Below are 24,122 nucleotides of genomic sequence, written 5' to 3'. Positions count from 1 at the left end.
TACACTTTTTTGTGCTGTCTGTAGCGCCGGTAGGGTTTTTTGAGGGGCCTTACAGACGGCTCCAGCCTGTTAGTGGCGCAAGCTAATTTTATTTATGGTGGCTGGCGTGATGTATGACTTGCTTGGCCCATGCTGCCTCCCGGTGCTCCTCTTGACCGAAGTTGCTGAAGTTAAGGTTGATTGAAGATCCGGACAGCATGCCAAGTGCCTTCCCACCCCTCAACTTAGCCACAGCCTCTTTGACCTCAACCAGAGAGGATGAACTTTTGTCAATGGGTGGGTCAGCATCCACCACTTGTAACCCAGCAACTGGAAGCTGCCGACGTGGAGAGTCCACCATGTACAGCTGCTCAAAGTTCTCAGCCCAACGTGCCCTCTGCCCATTCATGTAAGACACGAGGCAGCCGTCAGCTGTTCGGATAGTGCTCACCTAATAAGAGGGAGACTTGGAGCGGAGCATCTTCACGGCTCGATAAGCAGGTCGGGGGTCATTCGCATTTAAATGGCCCTCGACTTCCTCAGCGAGACTCCTGACATACCTCTCCTTGTCTCTCCTCAGGAGAGCTCTAGTCCTACGCGACAGAGCCCTGTATTGGTCCCGCTTCCCAGCAAGTCTGGCAGCGCGACTCTCCTCAATATTATCCAACGTCTCCACCGAGGCAAAGGCACTCCTAGATCTCGGGCTCTCCAGTGCACTCCTCGGCATCTTGCAGAGTCTTACGTTTGAAGGTATTCCACAGTTCTACAGGGTCTTCCAGGGTGCTGAGCACATCGAACCGATTTGAGACCGTCACTGCATACTCCTGAGCACATGCCAGGTCCTTCAGCCTCTCGAGATGGAACACAGTAGTGTTGCATCTCGAGATTCTTTTTGACCTAACATGAAGCTTGAGTGTTGCAACAACAATCCTATGGTCAGTTGCAAAGAACGCAGCACTCCGGTAAACCCTGCAGTTCTGAAGGATCCTCCAACGAGTATTTACGAGAATGTGTTCTATCTCCTCAGCTACTCCTCCGGCATCGCTATATCAAGTCCAGCGGTGCAGCTCTGGTCTCTGGTACCAGGAACCCGCAATTCTCAACTTTCCGGATTTTGCAAATTTCTTGAGGAGAGAGCTTTTTTTGTTCCTGGTACATTTTCGGAAATGAGTTCCTGTACCAACTGTGGTAAGCCTTCCTCCAACCGGCAACGTCGTAGTAGTGCTACTCAAGTGTTGTTGTGAATAAACGATGTTCGTCGTGTTCGGCTGTGAGTGGCGGAGAGGTTCACTGCTATTCAGGAAGTGTAAGGGAGGCTTTATCCATAATTAAGAGGTGAAAATAAATGTAGCATGTGTATGTAACACATGTTAAACCAAGATCTCACTAAAAAATAATAACACCAGAGAGAATACGAGGCGTTTTATATAGAGTCGAGACTTTAATGTTCCGCTCATTGATCAGAATTCTCGTGTGAAAGTGTGCTCTCTCTCTCTCTCTCTCTCTCTCTCTCTCTCTCTCTCTCTCTCTCTCTCTTTCTCGATGGTGGAGGAACCAGAGGAGAGGAAGACCGAAACTGGAAATCTGATATAATTTTCTCACTTTCTAAGAAATCCGGCCGCCTGTTTTTAACCAGTCTCTCACATATCTTCGCAACCACACTAGTGAGTGATACCGGTCTGTAATTTAATGGGTCCGCTCTCTTGCCTCCCTTAAAAATCAGTACCGTACTATGTTTGCTCTCTTCCAATCTTGTGGTACCTTTTCTTCACTCAGAGAGGCACTCATTATGGAGTGCAGTTTCTTTGCAACTTGATCACTACATTCTTTCAAGATCCACCTGATACTCCATCCGGCCCCGTCGCCTTTCTTACATCCAATTTGTTCAAACTTTCTTTGACCTCCTGCGCCGTTAACTGAATCTTTTGCATAACCCTTCCTTTTTCCTGGCCCGGGGGTTGTACAAATTCTTCTTTTGTAAAATGCTATGGAAGCTGTTATTCATCACCTCTGCCATCTTTGCTGGGTCCTCATATGTGGTTTCATCCATTTTCAGTTTATCGATTTTTTCTCTGTTCTTTAATTTGCCGTTCACACGTCTATAAAATAGTTTGGGTAGGTCTTTTCACTTGTCGATTATATCTTTTCATATTTCCTTTTTTCTTCTCTTCTAATCTTTGTATATTCATTCCTTGCTTGTTTGAAATCGTTCCACGAGTTAATTCTTCTTCGTCTCCTCCATCCCTTCCAAGCTTCCTCTTTTCTCTTTCTAACTATCTCGGATCTCTTGTTCAACCACTCCTTTTTACCAACATCCTTTTTGGCTACCTTGGGGACATATCTATTTTCGGTTTCCTTGTATAGCTTTAAAAACGCCTCCCACTTATCCTGTGTTCTCTTGGCTTTGAACAGCCCACTCCAATTTGCATTTTCAAAAAAGGTTCTCATGCTAACAAAGTCACAGTAGTTGCTTCTCCCAATTTTGTGATTTTCTTTTCGGTCAATCGTTTTCTTTTCTGATACTTCAAATTCTAGAACCTTATGGTCACTCTTCGCTATTGGACAATCTACGTTAAGATTTTATATTATTTCCGGCGCCTTACTAAATATATACCAGGTCTAGTCTTGATGCCTCGCCTTCTTTCCCGAATCTGGTATGTTCCTTGATCCACTGAGTCAGCACATGTTCCACTGCCAGTTGCAGTAGTCTTCCTCCCACGACTCGTCTGCTCCCTGCGTCTCCCAATCCTCCCATTCCACCTCCATGCAGTTGAAATCACCCATTATAAGTATTCTCTCACACGCCCTCAACATTTCATCCTTGCAACTCACCGTCTCTTGTATCATTTGTTTATATTCCCGCAACCCCATACGCTTGTTCATGGGGCACATACCCTACTACATAATGCCTCCTTCTTCCTTCAGCACCCACAATTTTCACTTTCAACACCTCTGTCAAGCCTTCACCCTCAATTACCTCCTCCACCCTAATGCCTTTTTAACCATCAACATCACACCTCCTCCCTGTTTTATCTTTCTGTCTCTCCTCCATATGTTGTTTGCACCTTCTCCAATCCCCACCACCTCAATTGAGTCACAACTTAGTTTCCGTCAGCCCCACAATATCAGGTTCTTTGTCTCTCAAATAGTCGTTAACTCTATCTACGATGAAACTATTCCATTAATATTCGTATATGTCACTTTCCACCCTTTCTCCTGTTCTGTTAGTTTTATTCCATTCTTCATCTCGACCCTATGAGCTACTCTCTCACTTTCATATCCATTACTCTCCAAAAAACTCCCTCTTCTCTTCTTGCGATCTCTTCTCATTTAAATCACGAACCTCACCTCTAAAGGCGGCTTTACACCTGGCAATTCGCGGCTGGCAATACAGGCGCGGCAGCATTTTTGGTCTGGGTCTGGGTCTGGGAGCTCTTCTCGCGGCAAGTTCTCTGCAGCTGAGCGTGTCCGTCTTGTATTGCCGACTGGCGGCCAGGTAAACAACATGTCGGCGCCAATAAAACAAGAAATGACAGATGCAGATAACAAGATTTGGAGCCGGGAGGCCGAGGTGGCATTGCTAGAGGAAGTGAGACAGCATCGTCACTTGTGGGACCCACAAGATAAGCTGTACAAGAAGCAGAGTCTGCGCAAAACAACTTTTGAGAGTGGCAGCAACATTGCAGGAAATGTTTATCTCTTTGCGAGATATCGAAGGTTATTATATAACGGTATTATATAATCACACTATGTAATACCTGGGGTTGGGATGGCATGTTCCTCCCTTCTCCTTTGTTGTTAAATGCAACAATAAACAATCAATCAATCAATCAATACTACTTATGATAAAACTCGTTTACTTAAAGTATTTCTACAATATTAGGCTGATGGACCAAACTCATTGTGGTTTTAAGATATGGTAGTAGCCTTTTGGAGTGTCTGGGGTGAATTCATGCCCTTGCATTTACTAGCAGTTTACGTCTTGATGCTCCCGGCGGCTCCTCCCACGTGTGAAGGTACTTTCTCCCGAGAGCACCCAGCCGGTCTAGCCGCTAGATCGTCGCGGGTGTATTGCCGGCCAGGAATTGCCACGTGTAAAGTGTGTGTGTGTGTGTGTGTGTGTGTGTGTGTGTGTGTGTGTGTGTGTGTGTGTGTGTGTGTGTGTGTGTGTGTAATTCACCACGACCTGATCACGTGTTGGACTCGTAATCGCCAGCAGCAGGTACCCTCCCGACATGAGCAAGTGCTCTTTATCGTCGATCTATGGGTACTGCCAGGACCTCACACACCACACACCCCATCCCCTTTGCTCAAGGGGGGATAGTAACCACTCCTAGTCAACGGAAAGAATCCGGCCTGAGCGGGCTCAAACTGCCGCCCTGTCAGACCGTGAAGCCTGGCACTGTGTGTGTGTGTGTGTGTGTGTGTGTGTGTGTGTGTGTGTGTGTGTGTGTGTGTGTGTGTGTGTGTAGTTCATTCATAACACCCTGATCACGAGTCTCTCTCTCTCTCTCTCTCTCTCTCTCTCTCTCTCTCTCTCTCTCTCTCTCTCTCTCTCTCACACACACACACACAGAGAGAGAGAGAGAGAGAGAGAGAGAGAGAGAGAGAGAGAGAGAGAGAGAGAGAGAGAGAGAGAGAGAGCAACTTCAGCTGGCCGTGCAATAAGCTGGGGAGCCTTACTGCACCCACACCTCACTATCACCTGTCATCCTCGTCCATGTAGCTATCCAGTCTACTCAAACCAAGCTACCGTCGCTGCACTAACTATGTGATTGCATAGTCTATTCCATTCCATTCCAGAGAGAGAGAGAGAGAGAGAGAGAGAGAGAGAGAGGCGGGCCACACTTGCCATGGAGGTGGGCGGAGCTTGAGAGCCAGCCGGCAAATAAGCGAGGAGTGCGGCGGGGCTAGAAAACTGTACCTACCATTGTAAATATATAAAGGATGTATAAAGGAATTGTACTGTACTGTATTCATGCCCTGCCTGTGATTCTTCTGTCTCTTCCCTGCTGCAGGATAATGTCTGAGGGCGGCAGTCGGGGCGACGTGGCAATGAGGGTGATCGCGAAAGTCCACAGGCCGGGGGTCACGCCGGAGGAGATGGTGGTCGGCTACAACGATTGGTCCGAGAACTACGAGGAGAGAGAGAGAGAGAGAGAGAGAGAGAGAGAGAGAGAGAGAGAGAGAGAGAGAGAGAGAGAGAGAGAGAGAGAGAGAGAGATGCCTTCGGTACCAAGTGCCTACTCAGAATCATGGGGTATCGCTGGAATGATTTTGCGTTAAACCGGCGACTACTCCTTGAGGTCCGGGAGTGAAGTGATGCGGCCCCTGGGGTACCCACCTGTAATCACCCGCTTCCCCGTCCCCTTAGATGATCTGGAAAGGCGGGTACCGTGGCCCCGCCATCACGCTGGAGGAGGCGCTGCGTTGGGTACCCCCGGAGCGGCGAGCCAAGGCCAGGGTGCTGGACGTGGCCGCTGGGACGGGCTGCGTGGGCCGCGAACTCCACCGGGAAGGCTTCAGGTGGGTGCCGCAGGGCCGCAGACAGGGAGATGTCCGGTCACCATACTTAAATATCCTCCAGTCCACTCCCTCCTGCCTGCCAGTGCCTCAGCCTCAACACGAGTCTAACGCCAAGAGATGAAGATGATGTGTTGGAAATTACAGCTTGTGTAGAGGCAGGGGCGCTGGGTGGGAACTGGGAGCGGGCAGGAGCGGCATTACTATAGTCCATCAACTCTAACTTAAAATTGAGTCCTGTGACTTGGCCCGGGGAAACCCCATTGTTTACAGATCTAGCGATGACCTGCGCATGACGTTTTGTCTCACTGTTAGTCTGTAAGTTATCTATTTATGGAATTTACATACATTCATAATACGACTGCGTGGTGTTATGAATGGCTTGGGATTAGAGGGATTGATTGATTGATTGATATAGAGTTTCTTTCATGGCGCCGCAACATCTTGGTCATATGGCACCGGAGTAATAAAATGGAAGGCAAATAATTAAAATAATCTAAGGGTGATAAAAGTTATTAGGAAGATAGTTTTGAAATGGTCCATTCAGATATAGCACTAGTTTAAAATATAATAAAATGTTTCTTAAAAATGTATTAGTGAAATACAAAGAACTTTCTATAAAGAGACCCTACAAGAGATGGAGGATGCCCATCTCCTGCAGATACCATGACGTCATGTCCAGGGGTGAACGCCTTTCACCCAGCATTAGGGAAAGGGAAAAATTGCCATGTACATCACGACACCGGAGAGGTACTGCTCTCGCAGATCCCGCAGACTGGGGCACTCGACCTGGGATTAGAGGGAAAGACAACGACTCAGTAAACCTTCCATATCACTTGGCAACGTGGCTGATGCAACTTTGCCGCCTGACGGACCTTGGCAACAGGCGTCAGGCCGCATCATTCAACGTTACGCCGCAATGGACAAATGAAGTAGATCTCAATCTTGCGCCCTGCGCAGCCATGCATAGAGAGAGAGAGATAGCCACCTCTCTGAGGAGAGTAATGGAGTGATGTGGCACCAGCGCGGTCTCGTGGGAATCTTGTGTCGCGCCCAAGGGCTCAAGTTAAAATCGATTGGCTATACTATGTTAGGAATAAGGCCAGTTAACCGGGGGACTAGACAAATTAACTATTTCCTTTATGGAACTAGTCTCGGGCCGAGAGTTCAAGCCAACTATGAGTATCGTCTGAGCTCAAATAAGCCTTGGATGGTACTTAAATAATTCGGTCATCGGCTCCCAAACCGAGACAGAATCAACTTATTCACTGCCTGAAGACTAACCATTTACCATGAAAGGAATAACAATAGTGAAGTGTTTCCTTTCACGAAATAGTAACTAATTGTTCTTGCTGAATTAAAATTAAAGGGCAAGGATAATTTAACTTATGGAAACAGAGAGGAAAGCCACGCCATCTGGCGAGAGAAATACAAAATATCGCTTCAGACCCACGTGGTTGGTTTTCTCTCACTCCATCACCGGCCTTCACAAAGTAAAGACCAAGGCACTGCAGCCCACCCATTAACTCGGACGCAGTGTGCCTTCTATTAACTGACTGAGGGATACTACACCCGGCAACGAGACTTCAGAGACAACAATATCTTTTGAAACCCGCTTCTCAGCTAAGTGCCCCCAGCAGTTATTTGAGACAGATAGATTTTACTACACGGATCCGGTAGGATTATTATTTGTTCGGCTGTCTGGAGTTGCTTGTTGGATACCTTCACCACCTAAATGCTGGTAAGCACTTGTTTGTTTGGGATTGTCTGACGGGTGTGTTATTCACTTTGCGAGTGACCTAACTGTTGGGTAGGGTAAATTTACTGATTCCCAACAACTACTACTACTGCTATAACTTCTACTACTACTACTACAACTACTACAGCCGCTCCCACAGGCACATAGACGCTGTGGACCCGTCGGAGGGCATGATGAAGCAGCGGGAGACTGGCATCTATACCAACGACTTCCTGGAGTTTATCGGCAGCGGACACTCCACCGTGCCCAAAGGTATTAGTATTTTTTTTTTTTTACATCAAAGGACACGGCTCAAGGGCAACAAAAAGAGTACAGAAAAATCCTGCTACTCGCCGCTCCCATAAAAGATAAAAGTAAAGAGTAGCCAAAAGAGAGGTCAATTTCGAGTGGAGAGGTGTCTTGATACACTCTTCTTGAAATATGTCAAGTCATAGGCAGGAGGAAATACAGACGAAGGAAGGTTGTTCCAGAGTTTACCTCTTGCATAAGGGTTTTGGATAGTATAGGGATGAGCATGAGTAGAAAGTCGTGTGCAGCGGGGCCGCGGGAGGGACGGAGGCATGCAGTTAGCAAGTTCAGAAGAGCAGTCATCATGAAGATATCGATAGAAGATAGAAAAAGAGGCAACATAGCGGCGGAATTTAATTAAGAGGTAGAAGGTTGTCAGTAAGAGGAGGAGAACTGATGAGACGAAGAGCCTTAGACTTCACTCTGTCCAGGAGAGCTGTGTGAGTGGAATTATTGTTATTGTTGTTGTTTCATATGTAAAGATTAATATACGTATTTTTCTTTTACATCTCTCTCTCTCTCTCTCTCTCTCTCTCTCTCTCTCTCTCTCTCTCTCTCTCTCTCTCTCAGACACATACGACCTGGTGGTCACCTCGGGCGGTATGGACGAAGGTCACATCTCACACAGTGGCCTCGACGACGTTGTGCGCGTCGCAAAGAACGGTGAGTGAGTAAGTGAGGCTGCGTGCCTGCGTGCGTGCGTGCGTGCGTGAGTGAGTGAGTGTGAGTGTGAAAGTGTTTTTACAAAAAAGGAGACAGCTCAATGGCACAAAAAAAAACAATAATAAAAAAAAAAGCCCGCTACTCGCTGCTCCTGAGAAAAAGAAAATCAAAAGAGGTGGCCGAAAGAGAGGTTAATTTCGGGAGGAGAGGTGTCCTGATACCCTCCTATTGAAAGAGTTCAAGTCGTAGGCAGGAGGAAATACAGATGAAGGAAGATTGCTCCAGAGTTTACCAGCGTGAGGGATGAAAGAGTGAAGATGCTGGTTAAATCTTGCACAAGGGGTTTGGACAGTATAGGGATGAACATGAGTAGAAAGTCGTGTGCAGCAGGGCCGCGGGAGGGAAGGAGGCATTCAGTTAGCAAGTTCAGAAGAGCAGTCAGCGTGAAAATAGCGATAGAAGATAAAAAGAGAGGCAACATCGCGACGGAATTTAAGAGGTAGAAAACTATCAGTTGGAAGAGGAGAGCTGATGAGACGAAGAGCCTTAGACTTCGCGCTGTCCAGAAAAGGTGTGAGTGGAGCACCCTCCCCCCCACACGTGAGATGCATACTCCATACGAGGGCGGACAAGGCCCCTGTATATGGACAGCAACTGTGCGGGGGAGAAGAACTGGATGAGACGATACAGAACGCCCAACCTCGAGGAAGCTGATTTAGCGAGAGTGGAAATATGAAGTTTCCAGTTGAGATTTTGAGTTAAGAATAGACCGAGGATATTTAGTGTTGAAGAAGGTGACAACTGAGTGTTGTTGAAGAATAGCGGATAGGTGTTTGGAAGATTGTGTCGAGTTGATAGGTGGGGAAATTGAGTTTTTGAGGCATTGAAGGACACAAGGTTTCTTCTACCCCAATCGGAAATGATTGCAAGGTGTGAGGTTAAGCTGCCTCCAGTCTGGAGTCGTGTGTGAAGTTGAATAATGCAGAGTGGAGTCGTCGGCGTATGAGTGGACAGGACAGTTTGTTATTGAAAGAAGATCACTGATGAATAACAAGAAGAGAGTGGCTGATAGGACAGAGGCCTTTGGAACACAACTGTTGATAGGTTTAGGGGAAGAACAGTGACCGTCTACCACCGCAGAGATACAACGGCCGGAAAGGAAACTGGAGATAAAGGAACAGAGAGAGGGATTGAATCTGAAAGAGGGCAGTTTAGAAAGTAAAGACTTGTGCCAGACTCTATCGAAGGTTTTCGATATGTCTAGCGCAACTGAGAAAGTTTCACCGAAATGGCTAAAAGAGGATGACCAAGAGTCAGTTAAGAGAGCAAGAAGATCGCCAGTAGAACGCCCATTGCAGAACCCATACTGGCGATCAGATAGAAGGTTGGAAGTGGAAAGGTGCTTTTGAATCTTCCGGTTAAGGATTGATTCAAAACCTTTAGATATACATGAAAGTAAAGCTATAGGGCGGTAGTTTGAGGGATTGGAACGGTCACCCTTCTTAGGCACAGGCTGTACAAAGGCATACTTCCAACAGGAAGGATAGGTAGATATTGATAGGCAGAGACGAAAGAGTTTGACCAGGCAGGGTGTCAGCACGGAAGCATAGTTTTTAAGGACAATAAGAGACTCCATCAGGTCCATAAGCCTTCTGAGAGTTGAGGCCAGAGAGGGCATAGAAAACATCATTTGGAAGAATCTTAATAACGGGCATAAAGGAGTCAGAGGGGGGGTGAGTAGGTGGAATATGCCCAGAATCGTCCAGGGTGGAGTTCTTACAGAAAGTTTGAGCCTTAGAGACAAATGAGACGGCAGTGCTGCCGTCAGGGTTAAGGAAAAGAGGGAAAGAGTAAGAAGTGAAATTGGAGGAGACATTTTTGGCTAGATGCCAGAAGTCACGAGAAGAATTAGAAGAAGCAAGGTGTTGACATTTTCTATTGATTAAAGCAGTTTTGGTAAGTCAGAGAATAGATTTGGCCCGATTCCGGGCTGAAATTTAAAAGCCATAGTTAGCGGGAGTTCGAAGGCTCTGGAACTTTTTGTGAGCTGCCTCTCTATCTTTAATAGCACGAGAACAAGCACGATTAAACCAAGGATTTTTAGTATGAGGAGTAAAAAAAGAACGTGGAATGTATGCCTCCATTCCAGAGACAATCACCTCTGAGATGCGCTGGGCACACACAGAGGGGTCTCTCTCCTGGAGGCAGTAATCATTCCACGGGAAATCGGAAAAGTACATCCTCAGGTTGTAACGGTGTAACGCTTGGTTGCGGGGACTTGCGGGCGTGAAGGGAAACTCTTGCTGTCTTAGAAGAAATATATTCTTAACCTAAGATACAGCGTAGCATGGGTGAGAGAGACGAGACGCTAGGTGTGTGGTGCGAGCTCTCTCGAAGGAGTGACGAGTTTCAGAGTGGAAAATAATGAAGTTACAATTGGTCACGTATGTCAAGGTGACCTCTAAGCTTGATGAAATGCTTTGTATACAAACTGAGATGGTAAACACTGACAGCTGACATTCCTACAAGGTGGCGTGATCTATCTGTCGTGGATTTTTTCCATTGGTATTGCATGCCTAATCCGTGGTGATAATAAGTAATAATAATAATAATAATACATTGATATACTACAATTACTATAACACTGCTCGGTCACCTACCGCTGATCGCGACCTCGCGACACCCCCCAAAAAATCTAATTAGTAGTGGACCCGAAATAGTGTGAACATGTTGAGCAGACTGCTTATGGGACAAGTATATGAAAACAATGGCTAAGCAGGAATACTCGTGTAGTAATGACATAAATAATGAGAGGTAACACCAGCGGGTGCGACATAAATCAGAGAAATAATCTCTAAATGGAGAAACATAAAGACACAAGTATCTGTAGTTAATAAGTGGCCTAGTGACATAACATGAAATGCTCATCCAGATTCCAAAAAATAAGAAGAACAACAACAATAGGTGGGAACATAGTACAATGTTAAGGTACAGGAGCAGGAGAAATGACAGATTTCTTGCCTTTGTCTTAGGTGAGAAAAAAAAAAACTTCCTAGCCAGTGGCTTCCCTGCATCCTGTCGCCTTGTCTGAACCACCAAATAATCGTGCAGGACAGAGTTCCTCCTAATAAGGTAGCACATGACGACGAGACTGACGAACATCAGAAACATTGGCACAAAAATTCCAGGGTACAAGTAGGTGAGGTGCAAGTATTCAGGCAGCGTTTCCTCCAGGGTTTCTGCAAACTCTGTTTCGTTTGCGAAAGATAATGAATTAAGGGATTAGTCACATAAGAGATGCTGGAGAAGTGAATGTTATCGAGAGACCGCAGAGGAAACACTCGATGGGAAATATTGGCCGTGAACACCAGACGGATCCGGGACGGGTACGTTATGTTAGTGGAGCGGATATAGCATGCTTCCGCTATGGCATAGTGACCAGTAACCCGTTGATAAGTGGTACCCTCCGGGCAGATTACCGATACATAGAAGCAGGGCCGGATTTGCCAATAGGCAACATAGGCCATTGGCCTAGGGCCCACTGGTAACTGAGGGCCCACTGGGGTCCTGGGGACTTAAGTTGTGGTGGCCCAATGGTCGAGAGAGAGAGAGAGAGAGAGAGAGAGAGAGAGAGAGAGAGAGAGAGAGAGAGAGAGAGAGAGAGAGAGAGAGAGAATAATGTTCGTTAACCTTCAGCACCTTGACCAAAAATCCACATTCATCAACTTTGTGTGTCATATTCATTCCACAAAATTAAATTTACTGACTCACAATGCAGGTTGCTCTTTGAAACTGCCGCAGTCACCAGACTCGTACTGTGTGTGGCAGGGGTTGCCATGTTTGTCCTTTTAAGGACAGTCTGTCCTTTTTGAGCCTGTTTGTCCTTAAGTTTTCTTGAAAAAGGACAGTCAAAATCTCTCACACACACACAAACAACACACACAATATATATATATATATATATATATATATATATATATATATATATATATATATATATATATATATATATATATATATATATATATATATATATATATATATATATATATATATATGACAAAAGAAATGTATCACTCGAACTCTATTTTCATGTTATATTTTCGTGATGACTAACATTTGTGCTTTCCTAAGGCGATAAAATAGTACTTAGAAACAAAACACATATAAATAAATGCTTTTGAGATCTCGGAGCAGTCATTCGAAGTTCTGTTTTGTGCGAAATGCAGAGACCGTTAACGGTTTTTTTTTTCGCACATACGTACTGTTATAATTTTCATCCCTATTCACACATTCGCTTATTGAGAAAAAAGGTTGATTGGTCTCTTCCTACACTACTATGAGGTTTAAATAGGCAAGGAAAGGCTTTAATATCCTCAAAAGCTGTGTTGAAATTATAGCTACTTCTATTGCTGGTGTTAGTCTGTTTAAATTCCCCGCCTTTTTGCACGCAGCGTTTGTAAAATAATAAAAACCTCACTGAACTCGCCACTTGTTGAATAAATGATCGTTGAAAAGCAAATGTTGTTGAGAAAATTAACTAGGGAAAAAAAAACTGCTTAAGAGACACCCACTTGAAGACAAACAAAAGAAATATTACAATTTTTACAGAGACGCATTTAGAAACAAAACATGACACTGAAAATAGAGAAAGAAATAGTTACGTCGAGAAAATAGCTTAGAAAATAAAGAATATGGTACAGTGACATGACAAAATACGAGTGTGTAAAGGATGACCAAACATTTTTTATAAGGACTCTTAGAAACAAAACATGGCCCAAAAAATGGTAATAGAATGACAATGAAGTCTTAGCCAGATGGTGGAAAATTCAGAAGAGTCAAGGTCACGAGAGCAAGTAATGTCGATACGCACGTAGGCGCAACATCCAGCTTTGCATTGAAATTTAGGATAGCGATAGTAGGAGGGAACAGAGTAGAGATTGGTGTCAGTAGCCTCATAAGAACATAAGAACATAAGAACGCAGGAGTCTGCAAGAGGCCGGTAGGCCTGTACGAGGCAGCTCCTTTGACCCTAAGCTCCCGTGTATCTAACCCCACCTAATATCGCTGTCCATGAATTTATCTAGTCTATTTTTGAATTTGACAATTGTATTGGCACTCACCACATGACTGCTAAGCCTATTCCACTCATCCACCACCCTGTTAGTAAACCAATTTTTGCCTATGTCCCTGTTGAATCTGAATTTATCCAGTTTAAACCCGTTACTTCGTGTCCTACCCGGTTCTCTTACCAACAAAACCTTATGAATGTCTCCCTTATTAAAGCCCTTCATCCATTTATAAACCTCGATCATGTCTCCACGCACCCTTCGCCTTGCTAGAGAATGCAAGTTTAACTGTTTGAGTCTTTCCTCGTATGGCAAGTTTCTCAACCCCTGAATCATCTTAGTCATCCTCCTCTGCACCGATTCTAACATTTTGATATCCATTCTATAGTAGGGTGACCAGAACTGAACCGCATAGTCAAGATGAGGTCTAACTAATGCTAAATATAGTTTGAGAAAGACTTCGGGGCTTCTGTTGCTTACGCTCCTTGAAATAAATCCCAGTACCCTATTAGCTCGATTTCTAGCTTGAATGCATTGTGCCCTTGGACGGAGATCAGAGCTCACTAAGACCCTAAATCCTCTCGCACCCAGACCTACTTATGAGAGTGTCATTTAAGCAATAGTGACCTACACTCAGAATACTGCACTTCCCTACATTGAACTCCATCTGCCATTTATCCGCCCAGTCATATAATCTGTTGAGTTCACCTTGGAGAATACTAGCGTCCTGATCCGACTCAATTACTCTACCGATCTTGGTATCATCTGCAAATTTACTAACATCACTACTAATTCCTGTGTCTAAGTCATTGATATAAATAATAAACAAAAGTGGACCTAATACCGAACCTTGTGGGACCCCACTCGTAACACATCCCCAGTCAGATCTTTTACCATTGATTTGCACTCTTTGCTTCCTATTGCTAAGCCACGCCTTGACCCAGTTCAAAACTTTACCCTCTACTCCGTGAGCCTGTAATTTAAGCAACAGTCGTTGGTGAGGAACTTTGTCAAACGCTTTACTAAAATCAAGATAGATTACATCATAATTTTCATCTCTGTCAACCGCCTCAAATACTTTATTGTAGAAGGACAAGAGATTGGTGAGGCATGACCTACCTTTTGTGAACCCATGCTGCGAGTCGTGAATTAAGCTGTTTAACCTGTGTTTCGGTGAGGAAGAGAAGGTGAGGTTTAGAGGATGAGAGATTGTGTTCCACAGAATGGAAGTTAGAACTAAGACCACGAATCTTGCAGAAACTGAAAAGGAGGTTCGAGGAGTTATCAGGACACCTCTTAAGTCGGCATCCAGAAGGGAGTCCTCCTGGGGGAATGTATGGGGTTTGTATGTTACACTATATTTTGTGAGCTGCCTCTATCTTTAATAGCACGAGAACAAGCACGATTAAACCAAGGATTTTAGTATGAGGAGTAAAAAAGAACGTGGAATGTATGCTCCATTCCAGAGACAATCACCTCTGAGATGCGCTGGGCACACACAGGGGTCTCTCTCCTGGAGGCAGTAATCATTCCACCGGAAATCGGAAAAGTACATCCTCAGGTTGTAACGGTGTAACGCTTGGTTGCGGGACTTGCGGGCGTGAAGGAAACTCTTGCTGTCTTAGAAGAAATATATTCTTAACCTAAGATACAGCGTAGCATGGGTGAGAGAGACGAGACGCTAGGTGTGTGGTGCGAGCTCTCTCGAAGGAGTGACGAGTTTCAGAGTGGAAAATAATGAAGTTACAATTGGTCACGTATGTCAAGGTGACCTCTAAGCTTGATGAAATGCTTTGTATACAAACTGAGATGGTAAACACTGACAGCTGACATTCCTACAAGGTGGCGTGATCTATCTGTCGTGGATTTTTTCCATTGGTATTGCATGCCTAATCCGTGGTGATAATAAGTAATAATAATAATAATAATACATTGATATACTACAATTACTATAACACTGCTCGGTCACCTACCGCTGATCGCGACCTCGCGACACCCCCCAAAAAATCTAATTAGTAGTGGACCCGAAATAGTGTGAACATGTTGAGCAGACTGCTTATGGGACAAGTATATGAAAACAATGGCTAAGCAGGAATACTCGTGTAGTAATGACATAAATAATGAGAGGTAACACCAGCGGGTGCGACATAAATCAGAGAAATAATCTCTAAATGGAGAAACATAAAGACACAAGTATCTGTAGTTAATAAGTGGCCTAGTGACATAACATGAAATGCTCATCCAGATTCCAAAAAATAAGAAGAACAACAACAATAGGTGGGAACATAGTACAATGTTAAGGTACAGGAGGAGAAATGACAGATTTCTTGCCTTTGTCTTAGGTGAGAAAAAAAAAAACTTCCTAGCCAGTGGCTTCCCTGCATCCTGTCGCCTTGTCTGAACCACCAAATAATCGTGCAGGACAGAGTTCCTCCTAATAAGGTAGCACATGACGACGAGACTGACGAACATCAGAAACATTGGCACAAAATTCCAGGGTACAAGTAGGTGAGGTGCAAGTATTCAGGCAGCGTTTCCTCCAGGGTTTCTGCAAACTCTGTTTCGTTTGCGAAAGATAATGAATTAAGGGATTAGTCACATAAGAGATGCTGGAGAAGTGAATGTTATCGAGAGACCGCAGAGGAAACACTCGATGGGAAATATTGGCCGTGAACACCAGACGGATCCGGGACGGGTACGTTATGTTAGTGGAGCGGATATAGCATGCTTCCGCTATGGCATAGTGACCAGTAACCCGTTGATAAGTGGTACCCTCCGGGCAGATTACCGATACATAGAAGCAGGGCCGGATTTGCCAATAGGCAACATAGGCCATTGGCCTAGGGCCCACTGGTAACTGAGGGCCCACTGGGGTCCTGGGGACTTAAGTTGTGGTGGCCCAATGGTCGAGAGAGAGAGAGAGAGAGAGAGAGAGAGAGAGAGAGAGAGAGAGAGAGAGAGAGAGAGAGAGAGAGAGAGAGAGAGAGAGAATAATGTTCGTTAACCTTCAGCACCTTGACCAAAAATCCACATTCATCAACTTTTGTGTGTCATATTCATTCCACAAAAATTAAATTTACTGACTCACAATGCAGGTTGCTCTTTTGAAACTGCCGCAGTCACCAGACTCGTACTGTGTGTGGCAGGGGTTGCCATGTTTGTCCTTTTAAGGACAGTCTGTCCTTTTTTGAGCCTGTTTGTCCTTAAGTTTTCTTGAAAAAGGACAGTCAAAATCTCTCTCACACACACACGCACACAAACAACACACATATATATATATATATATATATATATATATATATATATATATATATATATATATATATATATATATATATATATATATATATATATATATATATATATATATATATATATATATATATATATATATATATATATATATATATATATATGACAAAAGAAATGTATCACTCGAACTCTATTTTCATGTTATATTTTCGTGATGACTAACATTTGTGCTTTCCTAAGGCGATAAAATAGTACTTAGAAACAAAACACATATAAATAAATGCTTTTGAGATCTCGGAGCAGTCATTCGAAGTTCTGTTTTGTGCGAAATGCAGAGACCGTTAACGATTTTTTTTTCGCACATACGTACTGTTATAATTTTCATCACTATTCACATTCGCTTATTGAGAAAAAGGTTGATTGGTCTCTTCCTACACTACTATGAGGTTTAAATAGGCAAGGAAAGGCTTTAATATCCTCAAAAGCTGTGTTGAAATTATAGCTACTTCTATTGCTGGTGTTAGTCTGTTTAAATTCCCGCCTTTTGCACGCAGCGTTTGTAAAATAAAAACCTCACTGAACTCGCCACTTGTTGAATAAATGATCGTTGAAAAGCAAATGTTGTTGAGAAAATTAACTAGGGAAAAAAAAACTGCTTAAGAGACACCCACTTGAAGACAAACAAAAGAAATATTACAATTTTTACAGAGACGCATTTAGAAACAAAACATGACACTGAAAATAGAGAAAATAGTTACGTCGAGAAAATAGCTTAGAAAATAAAGAATATGGTACAGTGACATGACAAAATACGAGTGTGTAAAGGATGACCAAACATTTTTTATAAGGACTCTTATAAACAAAACATGGCCCAAAAAATGGTAATAGAATGACAATGAAGTCTTAGCCAGATGGTGGAAAATTCAGAAGAGTCAAGGTCACGAGAGCAAGTAATGTCGATACGCACGTAGGCGCAACATCCAGCTTTGCATTGAAATTTAGGATAGCGATAGTAGGAGGGAACAGAGTAGAGATTGGTGTCAGTAGCCTCATAAGAACATAAGAACATAAGAACGCAGGAGTCTGCAAGAGGCCGGTAGGCCTGTACGAGGCAGCTCCTTTGACCCTAAGCTCCCGTGTATCTAACCCCACCTAATATCGCTGTCCATGAATTTATCTAGTCTATTTTTGAATTTGACAATTGTATTGGCACTCACCACATGACTGCTAAGCCTATTCCACTCATCCACCACCCTGTTAGTAAACCAATTTTTGCCTATGTCCCTGTTGAATCTGAATTTATCCAGTTTAAACCCGTTACTTCGTGTCCTACCCGGTTCTCTTACCAACAAAACCTTATGAATGTCTCCCTTATTAAAGCCCTTCATCCATTTATAAACCTCGATCATGTCTCCACGCACCCTTCGCCTTGCTAGAGAATGCAAGTTTAACTGTTTGAGTCTTTCCTCGTATGGCAAGTTTCTCAACCCCTGAATCATCTTAGTCATCCTCCTCTGCACCGATTCTAACATTTTGATATCCATTCTATAGTAGGGTGACCAGAACTGAACCGCATAGTCAAGATGAGGTCTAACTAATGCTAAATATAGTTTGAGAAAGACTTCGGGGCTTCTGTTGCTTACGCTCCTTGAAATAAATCCCAGTACCCTATTAGCTCGATTTCTAGCTTGAATGCATTGTGCCCTTGGACGGAGATCAGAGCTCACTAAGACCCCTAAATCCCTCTCGCACCCAGACCTACTTATGAGAGTGTCATTTAAGCAATAGTTATGTGAGGGGTTGTTCCTACCTACACTCAGAATACTGCACTTCCCTACATTGAACTCCATCTGCCATTTATCCGCCCAGTCATATAATCTGTTGAGTTCACCTTGGAGAATACTAGCGTCCTGATCCGACTCAATTACTCTACCGATCTTGGTATCATCTGCAAATTTACTAACATCACTACTAATTCCTGTGTCTAAGTCATTGATATAAATAATAAACAAAAGTGGACCTAATACCGAACCTTGGGACCCTCGTAACACATCCCCAGTCAGATCTTTTACCATTGATTTGCACTCTTTGCTTCCTATTGCTAAGCCACGCCTTGACCCAGTTCAAAACTTTACCCTCTACTCCGTGAGCCTGTAATTTAAGCAACAGTCGTTGGTGAGGAACTTTGTCAAACGCTTTACTAAAATCAAGATAGATTACATCATAATTTTCATCTCTGTCAACCGCCTCAAATACTTTATTGTAGAAGGACAAGAGATTGGTGAGGCATGACCTACCTTTTGTGAACCCATGCTGCGAGTCGTGAATTAAGCTGTTTAACCTGTGTTTCGGTGAGGAAGAGAAGGTGAGGTTTAGAGGATGAGAGATTGTGTTCCACAGAATGGAAGTTAGAACTAAGACCACGAATCTTGCAGAAACTGAAAAGGAGGTTCGAGGAGTTATCAGGACACCTCTTAAGTCGGCATCCAGAAGGGGAGTCCTCCCTGGGGGAATGTATGGGGGTTTGTATGTTACACTATATTTTTGTGAGCTGCCTCTCTATCTTTAATAGCACGAGAACAAGCACGATTAAACCAAGGATTTTTAGTATGAGGAGTAAAAAAAGAACGTGGAATGTATGCCTCCATTCCAGAGACAATCACCTCTGAGATGCGCTGGGCACACACAGAGGGGTCTCTCTCCTGGAGGCAGTAATCATTCCACCGGAAATCGGAAAAGTACATCCTCAGGTTGTAACGGTGTAACGCTTGGTTGCGGGGACTTGCGGGCGTGAAGGGAAACTCTTGCTGTCTTAGAAGAAATATATTCTTAACCTAAGATACAGCGTAGCATGGGTGAGAGAGACGAGACGCTAGGTGTGTGGTGCGAGCTCTCTCGAAGGAGTGACGAGTTTCAGAGTGGAAAATAATGAAGTTACAATTGGTCACGTATGTCAAGGTGACCTCTAAGCTTGATGAAATGCTTTGTATACAAACTGAGATGGTAAACACTGACAGCTGACATTCCTACAAGGTGGCGTGATCTATCTGTCGTGGATTTTTTCCATTGGTATTGCATGCCTAATCCGTGGTGATAATAAGTAATAATAATAATAATACATTGATATACTACAATTACTATAACACTGCTCGGTCACCTACCGCTGATCGCGACCTCGCGACACCCCCCCCCAAAAATCTAATTAGTAGTGGACCCGATATAGTGTGAACATGTTGAGCAGACTGCTTATGGCACAAGTATATGAAAACAATGGCTAAGCAGGAATACTCGTGTAGTAATGACATAAATAATGAGAGGTAACACCAGCGGGTGCGACATAAATCAGAGAAATAATCTCTAAATGGAGAAACATAAAGACACAAGTATCTGTAGTTAATAAGTGGCCTAGTGACATAACATGAAATGCTCATCCAGATTCCAAAAAATAAGAAGAACAACAACAATAGGTGGGAACATAGTACAATGTTAAGGTACAGGAGCAGGAGAAATGACAGATTTCTTGCCTTTGTCTTAGGTGAGAAAAAAAAAAACTTCCTAGCCAGTGGCTTCCCTGCATCCTGTCGCCTTGTCTGAACCACCAAATAATCGTGCAGGACAGAGTTCCTCCTAATAAGGTAGCACATGACGACGAGACTGACGAACATCAGAAACATTGGCACAAAAATTCCAGGGTACAAGTAGGTGAGGTGCAAGTATTCAGGCAGCGTTTCCTCCAGGGTTTCTGCAAACTCTGTTTCGTTTGCGAAAGATAATGAATTAAGGGAATTAGTCACATAAGAGATGCTGGAGAAGTGAATGTTATCGAGAGACCGCAGAGGAAACACTCGATGGGAAATATTGGCCGTGAACACCAGACGGATCCGGGACGGGTACGTTATGTTAGTGGAGCGGATATAGCATGCTTCCGCTATGGCATAGTGACCAGTAACCCGTTGATAAGTGGTACCCTCCGGGCAGATTACCGATACATAGAAGCAGGGCCGGATTTGCCAATAGGCAACATAGGCCATTGGCCTAGGGCCCACTGGTAACTGAGGGCCCACTGGGGTCCTGGGGACTTAAGTTGTGGTGGCCCAATGGTCGAGAGAGAGAGAGAGAGAGAGAGAGAGAGAGAGAGAGAGAGAGAGAGAGAGAGAGAGAGAGAGAATAATGTTCGTTAACCTTCAGCACCTTGACCAAAATCCACATTCATCAACTTTTGTGTGTCATATTCATTCCACAAAATTAAATTTACTGACTCACAATGCAGGTTGCTCTTTTGAAACTGCTGCAGTCACCAGACTCGTACTGTGTGTGGCAGGGGTTGCCATGTTTGTCCTTTTAAGGACAGTCTGTCCTTTTGAGCCTGTTTGTCCTTAAGTTTTCTTGAAAAAGGACAGTCAAAATCTCTCTCACACACACACACAAACACACAATATATATATATATATATATATATATATATATATATATATATATATATATATATATATATATATATATATATATATATATATATATATATATATATATATATATATATATATATATATATGACAAAAGAAATGTATCACTCGAACTCTATTTTCATGTTATATTTTCGTGATGACTAACATTTGTGCTTTCCTAAGGCGATAAAATAGTACTTAGAAACAAAACACATATAAATAAATGCTTTTGAGATCTCGGAGCAGTCATTCGAAGTTCTGTTTTGTGCGAAATGCAGAGACCGTTAACGGTTTTTTTTTTCGCACATACGTACTGTTATAATTTTCATCCCTATTCACACATTCGCTTATTGAGAAAAAAGGTTGATTGGTCTCTTCCTACACTACTATGAGGTTTAAATAGGCAAGGAAAGGCTTTAATATCCTCAAAAGCTGTGTTGAAATTATAGCTACTTCTATTGCTGGTGTTAGTCTGTTTAAATTCCCCGCCTTTTTGCACGCAGCGTTTGTAAAATAATAAAACCTCACTGAACTCGCCACTTGTTGAATAAATGATCGTTGAAAAGCAAATGTTGTTGAGAAAATTAACTAGGGAAAAAAAAACTGCTTAAGAGACACCCACTTGAAGACAAACAAAAGAAATATTACAATTTTTACAGAGACGCATTTAGAAACAAAACATGACACTGAAAATAGAGAAAGAAATAGTTACGTCGAGAAAATAGCTTAGAAAATAAAGAATATGGTACAGTGACATGACAAAATACGAGTGTGTAAAGGATGACCAAACATTTTTTATAAGGACTCTTATAAACAAAACATGGCCCAAAAAATGGTAATAGAATGACAATGAAGTCTTAGCCAGATGGTGGAAAATTCAGAAGAGTCAAGGTCACGAGAGCAAGTAATGTCGATACGCACGTAGGCGCAACATCCAGCTTTGCATTGAAATTTAGGATAGCGATAGTAGGAGGGAACAGAGTAGAGATTGGTGTCAGTAGCCTCATAAGAACATAAGAACATAAGAACGCAGGAGTCTGCAAGAGGCCGGTAGGCCTGTACGAGGCAGCTCCTTTGACCCTAAGCTCCCGTGTATCTAACCCCACCTAATATCGCTGTCCATGAATTTATCTAGTCTATTTTTGAATTTGACAATTGTATTGGCACTCACCACATGACTGCTAAGCCTATTCCACTCATCCACCACCCTGTTAGTAAACCAATTTTTGCCTATGTCCCTGTTGAATCTGAATTTATCCAGTTTAAACCCGTTACTTCGTGTCCTACCCGGTTCTCTTACCAACAAAACCTTATGAATGTCCCCTTATTAAAGCCCTTCATCCATTTATAAACCTCGATCATGTCTCCACGCACCCTTCGCCTTGCTAGAGAATGCAAGTTTAACTGTTTGAGTCTTTCCTCGTATGGCAAGTTTCTCAACCCCTGAATCATCTTAGTCATCCTCCTCTGCACCGATTCTAACATTTTGATATCCATTCTATAGTAGGGTGACCAGAACTGAACCGCATAGTCAAGATGAGGTCTAACTAATGCTAAATATAGTTTGAGAAAGACTTCGGGGCTTCTGTTGCTTACGCTCCTTGAAATAAATCCCAGTACCCTATTAGCTCGATTTCTAGCTTGAATGCATTGTGCCCTTGGACGGAGATCAGAGCTCACTAAGACCCCTAAATCCTCTCGCACCCAGACCTACTTATGAGAGTGTCATTTAAGCAATAGTTATGTGAGGGGTTGTTCCTACCTACACTCAGAATACTGCACTTCCCTACATTGAACTCCATCTGCCATTTATCCGCCCAGTCATATAATCTGTTGAGTTCACCTTGGAGAATACTAGCGTCCTGATCCGACTCAATTACTCTACCGATCTTGGTATCATCTGCAAATTTACTAACATCACTACTAATTCCTGTGTCTAAGTCATTGATATAAATAATAAACAAAAGTGGACCTAATACCGAACCTTGTGGGACCCCACTCGTAACACATCCCCAGTCAGATCTTTTACCATTGATTTGCACTCTTTGCTTCCTATTGCTAAGCCACGCCTTGACCCAGTTCAAAACTTTACCCTCTACTCCGTGAGCCTGTAATTTAAGCAACAGTCGTTGGTGAGGAACTTTGTCAAACGCTTTACTAAAATCAAGATAGATTACATCATAATTTTCATCTCTGTCAACCGCCTCAAATACTTTATTGTAGAAGGACAAGAGATTGGTGAGGCATGACCTACCTTTTGTGAACCCATGCTGCGAGTCGTGAATTAAGCTGTTTAACCTGTGTTTCGGTGAGGAAGAGAAGGTGAGGTTTAGAGGATGAGAGATTGTGTTCCACAGAATGGAAGTTAGAACTAAGACCACGAATCTTGCAGAAACTGAAAAGGAGGTTCGAGGAGTTATCAGGACACCTCTTAAGTCGGCATCCAGAAGGGGAGTCCTCCCTGGGGGAATGTATGGGGGTTTGTATGTTACACTATATTTATCGATGCATATTACTGGTGTTTTTTGTATACATAAACATTCAAATATGTTATTGAAAAAAATAGCTTGAATATCTATCACAACAGTTGATTTTCACGTATTCCCGAACTAGAAATGCGCAGGTACCACGTCCATGGAAAATCCCGCTCTGTTGATTAACAGATGAAATGAAACAGACTATCGTCTGGACGATAGGGTATGTGGTATGGGTATCTATGTAAATCTCTGTAAATCTGAGAAGAGACAAGGAGAGGTTTGGCAGCAGTCTTGTTGAGAACGTCGAGGGCCATTTCAGTGCAAATGACCTCTGACCTGCCTACTGAGCCCTGAAGAACCTCTGCTCTCGGTCTCTCTCTCAAGCAAGCGATATCCGAAGATAACTGGTTGCTTCGTCAATGAAAAAAATGTCATCGCCTTTGCTGTCCTTCATCTTCCACCTTTGGTTAGATAGTTAGTGTAGCTTGTCACAAACAACCTCGTAAGGACCAGCAGGTCTGCTGTTGTTTGTTCTTACTTTGTGTTCTTTTGTGACATGGATGAGTAGAGAGCGCCTTGGAGTGAGTACTTTGAGCAGTTGTTCACGGCAGATGCTCAAATTGAGCAGCCCCTAACCAACGCAAGATGGCGCCACTATAAACAC

General features: G+C 43.3%; 1 protein-coding gene across 5 annotated transcripts in view; it reads left to right on the top strand.

The window, feature by feature from the left end:
• The window catches only part of LOC127002471 (uncharacterized), a 139,814-nt gene that overhangs the window by 2,286 nt on the left and 113,406 nt on the right, over nucleotides 1–24,122 (top strand). For 3 of the 5 annotated variants that reach the window (XM_050868464.1, XM_050868456.1, XM_050868461.1), the window contains exon 2: nucleotides 5,354–5,505. In XM_050868464.1, coding sequence (XP_050724421.1) covers nucleotides 5,354–5,505 — 152 coding nt within the window. Of the gene's footprint in view, nucleotides 1–5,353; nucleotides 5,506–7,400; nucleotides 7,514–24,122 lie in introns of all 5 variants that reach the window. The other 2 variants (XM_050868457.1, XM_050868462.1) reach the window with 1 other exon arrangement.

Source organism: Eriocheir sinensis, chromosome 23, assembly GCF_024679095.1.
Source record: "Eriocheir sinensis breed Jianghai 21 chromosome 23, ASM2467909v1, whole genome shotgun sequence".
Classification (NCBI taxonomy): domain Eukaryota; kingdom Metazoa; phylum Arthropoda; class Malacostraca; order Decapoda; family Varunidae; genus Eriocheir; species Eriocheir sinensis.
The sequence above is the reverse complement of the archived record's forward strand: the minus strand, read 5'-3'. Positions and strand labels throughout refer to the sequence as shown.